The 12,939-nt window shown below is 37.6% G+C and overlaps 1 protein-coding gene across 1 annotated transcript; it reads left to right on the top strand.

Annotated features, from left to right (window-relative positions):
• The first annotated feature begins 1,816 nt into the window (after nucleotides 1-1,816).
• NAPEPLD (N-acyl phosphatidylethanolamine phospholipase D) lies at nucleotides 1,817-11,489 on the top strand. The gene is made up of 4 exons (XM_010004001.1): nucleotides 1,817-2,123; nucleotides 8,149-8,795; nucleotides 9,840-9,954; nucleotides 11,209-11,489. The coding sequence occupies exons 1-4, from the start codon at nucleotides 1,827-1,829 to the stop codon at nucleotides 11,332-11,334; spliced, it is 1,185 nt and encodes a 394-aa protein (XP_010002303.1). The 5' UTR covers nucleotides 1,817-1,826; the 3' UTR covers nucleotides 11,335-11,489.
• The last annotated feature ends 1,450 nt before the right edge of the window (nucleotides 11,490-12,939 follow it).

The following is a 12,939-nucleotide window of genomic DNA, read 5'->3' on the forward strand; positions in this document are numbered from 1 at the left end:
CTTTGCTAAATTAATAAGCTGGCTTGGCATTAAAAATGCTCTTTGAGGAATGCAAAAAAACCCTCAAAAAACAACCAACCCAACCTTCTTAAATTAAAGTAGCAGTTAAAATATCCATTACAATTTTTTTTGCGTATTCCATCCTTTTTGTGGCACTGATTCTTACTGCTTAAAATGGTATAGAGCAATGTTTCCTGGACATGGTTCATGCTTCTTAATCAGAAGTGAATTTTGATTTGTTAATATTTTATGTCTAGTGTATGGCAAAATAATGGCTATTTTGTTAAGAATATTTCACAATATCAATTGTCATGTCTTTGTGACTGACACCACACCTTCTGTTTAGTAATCAGCTGCTGCTGAAACAGCAGGGACGGGATCGGCATTTGAAGTTGGAGCATCACCAGTAAATGCGTTTGGCTTCATATTCAGCTGCTTGCCAATTAGAACCCCTAGAATGTTGCAGTAATGATATATTCCTTTTGCTCTGGAATTATGAACTTATGAGGGATACAGTGAGTTAAACAATTTCTAAGAAAACTGGGCTTTAATTCTGTTCTCTGAAAATGTTGTTTGAACAAACTGGCTTTGCTCCATAAGCCCAGTGTTTCTCATATAAGTATAAGCTAAAGTTTGAATATATCTGAGCTAATGATAATAGGCTAAAACATGTGGTGGAAAGTTTTTCAGAGGACAAACTTCACAATTTGTTATTAAAGATGATTCCTCTACCTAAGCAGTATATTGTGCTGTTCATTACTGGTCATCCTCTAGTTTTTATCCAATGGAGTTTCTAAGTATCAGAAAGTTGTGCACTCTTTAAAATAGAAACCTATTTAAACGAAACCCAACAACAACCAAACCCCACGAAACCCCAGAACATTTTAAAAAAATGAAGCATTTAGCTTCAACTAAATGCTTCAGCAACTTTTAAAATAAAATAGGGGGTTTTGGTTTTTCTACTTTGGATATAATGAGGTCAATAGGACTCCTTATTCCTAAACTCTGCAAAACTTGAGTGCAGTTTGGAATAAGAGGCTCTGACTAGTGAGTTTGCAGTTTTCCAAGAAATTCCCCAGAATTGTGACTTGATAGAAATAAGCTTTATACAAATAAGACATTTCAGCATGATTTGAGATACTCCAGTTTCTTGTGTCCTTTCACTAGTCAGTTAAGTTAAATTTGTATCAAAATTGTATTTGAAGCAGTTACTGTTTCTACAGTAAACTTCTTCATTTTGGACAAGATAGGAAATAGAACCAAACGTCTTTTGTGTTCTGACTGTTGTGCTTGGGTGTGCATCTTGTCAGTAGAAGTAATGTATTATTAATGCTACATGAGGTTGCTGCTCATATTACAAAGTGAAGTCACTATATAGGCAAATCCTAAGGTACTGAGTGTATAGTTGCAGTGTCTTTTGGACAGGTCTGCAGGATCGTATTACATGAGGCACTAAATGTCAGACGTTTCAGAAGGAACTTACTATTCTTCCAAAATGTAAATTAGGGAACCCTTCCCCCTCACTCTTGCAGTTGGTAGATAATAATGTCAGTATCCGAAACTGTGCATACCAGGGAGTAAAATTCTACCTGAACTACAAAGAGATCTCACGTCTACTTGCCACAGCATGTTTTTGAAGTCTTTTATGTAGTAGTAAATGTTTTAAAAAACATATTTTGTTGAGGAAAAAAAAACAGTAGATGGTAAAGTAAGAAGGGCAGGCTTGTTTCCAATATGTGTGAGAACATTCAATCTTATGCATGTTGATATTAGTCCAAGAAAAGAGTTACTAATTTAGAACTTATTTCAGTTCTTCTGAAACAGAAATGGATAAGAAAATGCATGAAGAACAGCCTTTGACTGCAGGTAACCAGTACCCTAAAGAAGCAGTGAGGAAACGTCAGAATTCGGGTCGAGGTTCCAGGGGCAGCGATTCTTCCAGGACCTCCAGGAAAAGCTTCAGGCTGGACTACAGACTAGAAGAGGATGTAACTAAATCAAAGAGAGGCAAAGATGGCAGATTTGTCAACCCATGGCCAACATGGAAATCTCCAACCCTGTCGAATATTTTGAAATGGTCCCTCATGGAAAAAAATAACAGCAATGTGCCATGCTCAAAACAGGTAAATACTTGCATGTTTTCAGTTCTTGATTTAGACTGCTTTTATCTCTGCTCTAGTCAGTAAAATAGGACAACTTCTAGCTCACATTTATTAGTGATCTTTTGAAGACTTGTAAATATTGCTTTTCTGATCTTACTATCACTTTTCTCAAGAGGTGAGTTAATACTTTCTGCCTCTTTATTTTCTTCTTTTTATTAGTTCCACCCCCTTTGATTTATCCAGCTCTGTTTTTACAAAAACAACAAAAATGTCCTCCTAGCTCAGTCATAAACTACAGTTGCACTCTTGCCTTTTTAATAGATGTTGCCTTATGAGGCATGCTACTAACATCATTTGTATTGCGTGAAATAGCTATGGTACATCTCATTTTAAAAAAATTGCCTTTCTCCTCCCACCCCCAGGCTGCCATTCACTATACAGGTTACATCTTTTTTCATAAAAATATAATAAATAGTTGTTGTCATTTACTTATGGAAGTGCTTGCAAATCTGTGTTTTTCAGTACACCAGGATTAAAACTATCATATATTAAAACTAACTTGAGCAGCAAGAATTTGTATTGAAATACTAAAGGTACAGTGTCAGTTCACTGGGAAACATCATTGTTTGTTCTTGGTGTACTGCTTCTGTCAGATATTGTATGTAAAGGAGGCAGGGGAAGAAAATTCTGAGAGAAGCTGCTTTTCTATGAAGAGTAATGAACACTGGAAAGCTACAGGTTATCTTTGTGGCCACAACAAGTCTTAGGATGGCTGCAGTTTTGACAGCAACGATTACTTCTCAGTGTTTTCTAATGTGTTGACTGCACTTCAGAAAAGCTGTGGTGAAGGGTGCACAGCCAAAGCACTTTGAACTAATAGATGTTAATAATGCTTTTAAGCATCCAAGATGGCATACTTAAGCTATAAATCTCAGCATTTAGCGAAGAGCTTATATTTTTCATTTTTATTGTATGTGAATTACCTGTGAAGGAAGGAATTTGATCAGCTTTATGGAGAGAAAAGTTGTGTTACTTAGTAACACATGATGGTCAGAGGTTTGGGCATTCCTTTAAGGAAAATGTTTAAGGGATAAATAATCTTGGCTGTGACTGTTCTATAATAATAATTTGACTTCAGAAAGCACAGCAAACCTACGACAGTCTTGGAATCCCTTCCAACAATGTGCTGTTTTAGATTTGGTGTCCTGCTTCTAGACATTATCTGCCCCTTGTAGTAACAACAGCTGCTGTGCCTCTGTGTGTGCAGCTCTCTGGGCACTGTGCTGTGATACTTTGACTGTGTTTGTGTAAAATTCACACCTCGGCATTTTCAGTTGCCTTTGACCACTGCCCTATTGCATATGGGCACAACAGGTTTTGCCTCTTGCCAGCACCAGTCAGAAACCTGGTTAGTGACTGAGGAACTTAGAAGGCAGTGATAAGGTGTACTACAGAGTGCAGAACAGTCAGCTTTCTGATGGCTGTGAAGGACTGTGGCACTCCCCTTTAATTTAGAGATTATCCTTGCAAGAAAGGATGATTACAAAGAAATCTACTCTGTACCAGTCATAAAGCTGTCTCTCTGACCCAGTTGGGATTAATTTTGAACTAATTTTATTGTTTTGCATATGAAACTTTTTAATTAAGTGCCTGCAATTATTCAGGAGCTCAGTGAAGTAAATCAGAAGTAGAAAAACCTAGATAGGGATCAATGAAATGCATTTCTTGTGTCCCCAGACATTGCAATGCTTGTTCCACACCTAAATCGACCTGTAAAGCACTTCTGAGCTTGTGAAAAATTGAGACTAAGGGCTCCATAGTTAATTTAGCACTTCTAGATAGTATGTCTTTCAAGCAGACTCCTACTTCAATTTCCACATTGAGTGTATCTAGTGATACCCTGCTGTGCTAGGCAGGTTCAGTTTGTCTGTACCAAGTGCTTTGCATATGCAAAAAAATAAAAAAGCATATTAACCAGGATATGTCCTTCACTGTGTAAAAGCTATATGTATTATAATCATGCCTTCACAATAAGCCTACATGATTATCCAGAATGCATAGACTTCTTGAATTCTCATTACAGGCTTTATTAAAAACTTTTTTCAGTGCTGTTGGGAGTATCTTTAATTATTAGTTGTTGGAACAGCAATTTAGATTATTCGCATTTCTGTAAAAAACGGTGGTATTAGGGTATGTACCAAGTGCCAAAAATCCTAAGCTAATTAGCTGGTTTTACCAAAGCCTGTCATGTGCTTCTTCTTGCTTTGCATTAGAAAGGAAAGGACAACATTGGAGGGGGGATGGGACACAGCAAGAGGAATTTTTTTATTATTCCAGTGATGAAGATAAGACAGTATTAAGCACATTTTGCTTCTGTTGGTAGCTGATCTGACATTAATGCCATATTTCAAAGATCTGTTATAATTCTTGTTGTATTAATAAGTTTTTGGTTAGTCTGACAGAGAACAAAATGTACCATAGCAGGATGAAAGTTCCATGAGATTATGTATTTTGTTCATTGTGTTACTTTATCCTGTTGCATGAGTTTTAAGAAGTATACTGTCAACAGAACCTGTGTTGAAGTTTGAAATCTTATGAGTTGAGTCCTTATTGCTTTAAAAGGTAATTCTAGGGATTTTAGTATACTTTTGTAAAATACAAAAACCCCCCAAGCATAAAACACATGCACTGACGAGTAACTTGGTCAGCTGTTTCTCTGTGTGATTTTTACTATGATAGCTCAACCAAATGTTCGGTTTCTGATCTCATCCTCTGAGCAATCACTGATTTGGATCAGAGGCCTGTGTGTCACAAACCTGTAGATTTCTGAGTCCATGTTAAAGTGCCTTTATGCTTTTGGTTTGTCTTGAACTTGTGTTCACAAAGTGTCAGTGAATCAGGTCAGGATACCAGTTGTTCAAACTGTGCTACTCTTTATTGGTCTACCTGTCAGTGTGTGCTTTACAAATGCCTTTTGTAGTGATTAGTCCTCCCTTTAAATCAACTGCTTGAAATACTTAATAGTGTGGATCCTAGTGACATCCCTGTAAAACCTTTAATAGTGTAAATGTGTTGTGGTTTTTCCCTGGCAGGCAGCTAAGCAGCACCCATCTGCTTGCTTGCTTCCCCCCAGGTGGGATGGGTGAGAGTCAGAAGGGCAGAAGTGTGACAGCTCCTGGGTTGAGATGAACACAGTTTGATAGGTAAAGCAAAAGCTGCACACACAAGCAAAGCAAAGGAAGAAATTAATTCACTCCTTGCCATGGTCAGGCAGGTATTCAGCCATCTCCAGGAAAGCAGGGCACCATCACTTGTAATGGTTACCTAGGACAACAGATGCCATCTCTCCAAACGTGTGTGTTCCCCACTTTGATTGCTGAACATGATGTCATATGATACAGGATAGTCCTCTGGTGAGTTGGGGTCAGTTGTCCCAGCTGTGTCCCCTCCCAGCTTCTCACACACTCCCAGCCTAGTGGTTTAGGTACTGTGTAAGCACTGTTCAGCAATAGCTAGAACATCAGTCTGTTAGCAACACTGTTTTCAGCACAAATCCAAAAGACAGCCACATATGAGCTGCTAGGAAGAAAATTAACTTTATCCCAGTCAAAACGAGTACAACATGTTTGAGTCCCAGTTAAGAACTCATTTTTCACATCTGCCAATTAGCGAATTTTCACATTAGCCAATTAGCCACTTATGCTAATTTTTATAACCAGTCTGTGTCAAATGTCAGCAAAAATAGATTCATTTAGAATTATCAGGATGATTTCTATTCTGCCTCTAAAACCAGCTACTCAAAAAGAACATTTTCCATAAGCAATGTATTTACTGACCTAAATTGCATTATGACAATTCATTATTGAATTCCATATCTGAGTTTAATTTATTTTCTATAACCTGATTTGTTGACTTAACCATGTGTAATTTGGGTTGTCCTAATTTCAGTGTTTGAGTATTATGTCCATTTTGTGGATTTTCAACTCTCTTAAAATTTTCTTTATTTTTTAAATTGAAGTATCACAGTATAACACTCTGTGGTTCAGATTTCTGCTGCTGTTGTCATTCCCATTGACTTAGAATGAAATAGAGACAAGAAAGTGATACTTCATTCTTGGAGAAGCAGTCTCAGTCTAATACTCGTGCTTTATTTGTGTGTGAATTAAGTGATTGTGTTGTACTGAACTTATATTCAGCTTTATAGAAGGTTATCTATTTCTCGTTCCTGGAAACAGTAATGAAACTTTTTCAGTAGATGTTGTTTGTCCATTAGCTCTCAGAAAAAGCAATTTCATTAATGTTTTATTACTTACAGTAGAGTTACAAGGGGGTGGAGGTGTGTGTGTGTTTGGGTTTTTTCCCCAACATATGCCTTCCAAATCAATAAAATATTGTGGAGAAAGTAACTTTCCTGAAGCTGTCAGGACTGTTTTAGCAAGGGAAATCATAGGCTCCTGAACTGTCACAGCATCAGCCAGCCTTTTAAGGGAATGGGAGGTCAGCTCTGGATAAGCTTCCTGATAGCACTAATCTACTATCCTAGACCTAAAGAATGAAAGCAGCAACCATGACAGGGAGAACTTGACTAGGAACCAGAAGTGCTGGGACATCTGTGATTACCAAGGAGAGAAGAATGTCAGGAGTCTGTAGAAGCTGCCTAACTCATTAAAACTCTCCTCAAGTGATACGAGGAGTTCAGGCCAGAACTGTTGAGGAGGAGAGCCTTACCACACTGAGGCAGCGTTGGAAGACTTTTGCTTGGTTGTTTTTTTGTTGGTGTTGTTTGTTTGTTTTTAATAGAAAAACTCTTTATTTATTACAAGTAAAAGTTGTATAAACATCTCAGCCACAGTGCAATGAAGAACGCCACTCCTGTTCACAATGAAAGAACATACAGTGGTTGGATGATCACTTTCAGTAGGTAATGTGCAGTCCCGGCCTTCTTTGGGCCAACAGTAGCATTTTTGAGGCTACACATAGAGTCAGATTTGGAAGCTGATTAAGCTGAAAACTTTCTGGTCTGGATTAATGTTCAGCTGGGTCAGTTCTCTGACCCATCAGACTTGAGAGGAGACTGCATAAGTTTTCACACTGGAACAAGAGGAAGGTGGGGGAAGGTTTCCATCATTTTGTTACACAGAACTATGGATTAGGTTGATTTGGAGTCATTCATGGGACTGCATCCTGAACACACAGGGAGATCAGCATAGTGATTTATTCAGTAATAATGAAACTTTAATTACCTTGAAGGCTTAAATAAAACATAATGAGAAGCCTAGCTAAGTGCCCTAAGGTCTATCTTAAAAATGAGATCTTGGTTTGTGTTTTACAAATTCAATTAAATTACTGGCAGGATGGGAAGAGAGAACAGTAAAAGCTAACATAAGCCAAGTGAGTATAATCTTCATGTCCTGCTTCTGTATGTAATGGGGAGAGAGAGCAGGTCTGCTAGAGGCTAATAGAACAGTTTTTCTGGAGTGCTGTTGGGAACAGGGCATTCTGTTTCATCTGTAGGTTTGTGACTTATCTGTGCTGGGACTTCGGGGTTGCATTATTCAGTTGTGCAATCTAAACCTGAGCATTTGTTACAGTGACTGTGTGTGTGTGTGTATATATCTATAGATATATTGTTTTTCAGGTGGGGAAGGTCAACTGCAAAGCCTTTCCCAGCATGCTCTTAGTACCTTGCAGTGCTTTCAATCAAGAGAGTGATATGCTGAGTGCTTTCAGGTTCTTGCTATTCAGAGGTCTTCTGGCCTGATGGGATATTCTTGAGCTCTCTCTTCTCTGTATTGACACAGAAGTGAAAATGTTACAAAAAAAAACAACTAAGAGGGAATTAGGAGGAAGTAGCCTGGTCATTAAAAAGGCATCTGTTTTGTGTTACAGTTCTCTGATTGTCTCAAAATATAAACAAAACGCAAGTCTTGACCGTCATGATTTGTGCCTTGTATGCAGCTTTTGTTCCACAGCCAAGTACATTCTGAAATCTCTCATGCATATTGTGTGCTTTTTTGTTTGTTTTTTTGGGTTTTTTTTTTGCTAGGAACTCGATAAGGAGCTTCCAGTGTTAAAACCCTACTTTGTCCAAAAGCCGGAACTTGCTGGGAAGACGGGAACTGGAATGCGAGTCACGTGGTTGGGACATGCCTCAGTTATGGTGGAAATGGATGAACTGGTATTTCTTACTGACCCAATCTTCAGCCAGAGAGCTTCCCCCACTCAGCTGATGGGCCCCAAGCGCTTCCGGGGACCTCCGTGCACAGTAGAGCAGCTCCCCAAAATAGATGCAGTCGTGATCAGCCACACCCACTATGATCATTTGGACTACAACACTGTCAGGAGCTTAAATGAACGTTTTGGGAGTGAGCTGCGCTGGTTTGTGCCTCTGGGGCTCTTGGACTGGATGCAGAGATGTGGTTGTGAGAACGTGATTGAACTGGACTGGTGGGAAGAGAACTGTGTCCCTGGTCATGATGCAGTGACTTTTGTCTTCACCCCGTCTCAACATTGGTGCAAAAGGACTGCAACAGATGATAACAAGGTGCTATGGGGCAGCTGGTCTGTCTTAGGACCTTGGAATAGGTTTTTCTTTTCAGGAGATACTGGGTATTGTGTTGCTTTTGAACAGATAGGTAAAAGGTTTGGACCTTTTGATCTGGCAGCCATCCCCATTGGAGCTTATGAGCCAAGGTATGAAAATCAAAGTTTGATCAAAATACATAAATGAAATGATATACTGATGACAAAAAATGCGCCCAGGAGTGAAAACTGTAGGTATACTTTATAAGGAGGACATAATAGAATGTACAGGCAAAATAAGGAAATTGATGAGGCAAAAGGACATTGCTGATTGGGGGGGGGGGAAAAGAAAGTGGGCAATTGGAAGATGGAGCTGAAATGTCCAGGATGCTTGTCTATGTGATGTTCTTGGAAAATTTTTTCTTCAGTCTTAAGCATAGCAAGGATGCAAGCTGACTTCTTCCATGCAAAATGTTGAGTAGAAATCTGGAATTACTTTGTGGCTTTCTTCTGAAACAGCATTACTTAATCTAACCCGTTTAGACACATGCAAATGGCTGCTTTTTTCTTTTGCTTCAGTCTTTATGCTGTTTTTGCAACTTATCTGGAGATAAAGATGAATCCTTTACAGAGTCTGAAAGATCTGCTGGTTTATGCAACTGTATCCTACTTACAGCTGGGTATCTAAACTTTTAAGTTATAACAGTCATATAATGCTGGAAGCAAAGCATGTATAGGCTGGGGAGGGAAGATGGGGATCAGAGGAACATGGTAAAAATCTGGTATCTTTCAAGAATGGCCAGTTCCTCTCTTATGCTTTACCACTGTTCCCTCAGGCTATCTTCTGAAGCACATACTTTTTGGTGTGCACTGCTAGCATGACATTTTTTCAGGGATGAATTTAGATCTATGGCCTTAATGCCTTGAGGCACCAGTAATATGTCTTTATGCTATTAAAAATAGAGATAAGAAAACATCCATTTGAAAAAGGGACTGAAATACATTAACTGCTGTTGTGTGGGTATGTTGGTATATTCCAGTTTTTTGAGTGTTTGGTATGTTGTTCAGACATACATGCTCCATAATTTTACTGATTAGGTGAGCATTTTTTAATAATTTTTTTTTTTAGATTCTTTGTAATTTACCCAAGGCAAGTAAAGAAGAAATCTTGCACTGAATTAGGTGACACAAAACATGTACTTTGTGTTTTGGTAGGTGGTTTATGAAATACCAGCATGTGGATCCTGAAGAAGCAGTAAGAATCCATATTGATGTTCAAGCAAAGAAGTCTGTAGCGATTCACTGGGGGACCTTTGCTTTAGCAAATGAGGTAAATGTCAACACTATGAGTTCAGATGCCTTGAGTATGAAGTAATTGGTGAAGCTTTGCTTATGCAGCTTAACCTAAGTATGTGTAAATATATACCTAAAATGTGAACTTTGTATGAGTGAGGATTTGTTGCTGCATGTGCTGCATGCAGTTGAAAACAATGCTTAGCTTTTCATAATCAATCACAGAAGTATTTCTGTAGTTAAGATTAATTTGAAAGTACAGAGTTATGGGAACAAACGTGGAGGATTTCTGGTATCTGAAAGCTGAGGAACATGAAAGGTGTGGGCAAGTATGTAGTAATGAAAGTAAACTCAGCAGTGCATCACTGGGAGACAGGAAGAACTGTGCCTGTAGGTCAATACAGGAGTTATTGATCATGTCTGTCTAGTAAATAAAATGAATAGTATTTTAATAGTTAATTCATAGTTAACTATCAGCGAGAATATTCTGAGCTGCTGTTTTAAAAAAAATTGTTCTCCCCTGACCAAGTTCCCAGTTTTAGTAAGCAGGTTACCCAGTACCGTCACAGTGACTGAAAATGCAGTAAAAAGGAAGTACTTACATCTACTTTGATACACCTTGTCTGGTAGCTGTTTTTCAACTTTGTCTTTGCATTAGTTGCACCATTTTAGCTTATAATTCAGTCCTGATGTAGTCTAGTTCACCTGGTATGTCCAGTTCTCTTTAACTTGAATATAACATTTTCTCTCCACGATGCTTCCAATAAGCTGTGTCGCTACTGCCCACGGTACAAATGCTGCTGTGTCTTTAGAAGCACACATACATGCATGATTTCTCTCTGGTGATGCCTTTTCTGAAATACAACAAATACAATTAAGTAACTTCAGGGGGACCTGACTGAAACAGCACTAGCTGTTAAACAGCAAAGCTAAAGAACTTTGTTTTACTCAACGAAAGTGCAACCTGCTGTGCTGTGAGCCCAGCCCTTCCTCCTCTTGCCCTGTGTCTGCCTCAAAGGGACCTACTGCAACACATTGAAGAACAACAAATTTTGGATGATAGGTTGTGCCTTGCTAGCTACTCTACAACTGTAAATCAGCATTCTTACCATTTAAAAACTGAAAATTAAACAAAACATTTTAATTCTACAAAAATATACTTGTCCTTTTTAGGTATTTTTAAAAATAACGACCATTCTTGTTGTGATGACAGATTCAGCAGTGATATTCTTGCTTTCCCCAAAATGCTGCAACAGTATATTATTTTATTTTTATATTCTTATTTTTCCAGTATTACTTGGATCCTCCAGTTAAACTGAATGAAGCTCTTGAAAGATACGGCTTGAAAAAAGAAGACTTCTTTGTCTTAAACCATGGAGAATCACGGGACTTGAGTACAAATGATGTGCTTGACTAATGACAGTAGCAGTTCCTTGTAAACCCTGTTTGATTTGAACTACCAATGAATGTTACAAATATTAAATATCATGTACTTACAAAGTAGATTTTTTTGAGTGAATTGGATTTTTAGATGCCAGGTTTATCAGCTTCAGAACTAAAACTTGCATACAATTTCATCATAAATTTTACTCATTACATTGTTTATACATTTTGACAGGTGTTTTAAAAATTGAATGTTAATATATAAGGTATTGTCTTGGAATAATTTGCAGTTTCAACTCTTATGTACACCACTGATAAATTACTGTGTTTCTTTGTTTTTAAAACTCATCTTACCTGCAAAAGCAATAATAAAAGTGCAGGACATATTCTTGGAATTAATAGCTTACTTGAATTAGTCATTGTCAGAATTTCATCTCCCACTTGCTAGTCATTAATTTTCAGGTTATGCCCCATACCTTGATAGCTTCACTGTATGTTTTGTGGGGTGGAGTCTTCCAATACAGCTGTGTTGTTAAAGCACAAGCACAGTAAAATAATAATTTTACTGAGTGCTTCTAATTTTCATATACTCATGAACCACGAAAGTTGAACTTTACAATGATCTAAAGAAACGTGCCTTTTAAAGAGAGATAATTTAATATTGTATCATTGATGTGTAAAACTTACTGCTGGCCAGAGTATCTGCACACTTTCATTGTTTTGTCCATGTTTTTAAGTTGGGCCTGAATATGTCTAAAATACCTTCCTTGTCAACTGCAGTACATGAAATGGCAGAATCCCTTAATGGCACTTGTCTTTGCATCGACTCAGCCTATTACTAAGTACTTTATTTTTAAGTGAAAAGTCTTAAGGGCTGTGGTAATTTTTCTTAGAGCTTCCCTATAATTTTAAAGTTGAATGAGAAGTTACAGTATTGTACAGTATTGTTCAGTATTGTAAAACTTGGCTAAATGTATCTGTATCAAATTGCCATGCTGATTTACAGAATTAAAGCCCATTGTTGCCAATAAAAAGGATTGTTATTCTCCTTCATAATTCTTGGGCAAATAATTTTTTTTGTTCAACTTTTGGTTTTGTCTATGGGATATGTGTAATTTTTTAGCTCTTGCTGTGCATTATGTTTTATGTTCATACTCCATGAAGATAAATGAAAAAGACAAATTATTTACCTTCAGTTTAAAAACATGAAATAGTGGCAAGTAATTAAAATCAGTAATTGAGATTTAATGCTAGGAGCAAACTTAAGTACTCTTAACTGCTGACAGTTATCTTTAAAAAAATTGCATCAGGAAGTCCTAGAAGTCTTATAGATCTTAAAACCAAGAAAGAACAGCACAAGGAGGCAAGAATCAGTCCAAGTTCATGCTGAAGAAGGGTTCTAGAACAGAGGACTGCACTTAAGGAAAAAGCAGCTTGTATTACTTTATTGAAATTCATATTTGACAAACATCAGTATTTCTTCACCTGAAAGGGTAATTCTAGTATGGTCTAGATGTATTCACCAGAATTTATTTAAAACGATTTTCAGTCATCCAGTGTTGATTTTGGGAGGGGGGTTGGACTAGATGATCTTTCAAGGTCCCTTCCAACCCTTAAGATTGTGTGATTCTGTGTTACC

The sequence above is a fragment of the Chaetura pelagica genome, unplaced genomic scaffold (genome assembly GCF_000747805.2).
Source record: "Chaetura pelagica isolate M959 unplaced genomic scaffold, ChaPel_1.0 scaffold141, whole genome shotgun sequence".
Lineage (NCBI taxonomy): Eukaryota > Metazoa > Chordata > Aves > Apodiformes > Apodidae > Chaetura > Chaetura pelagica.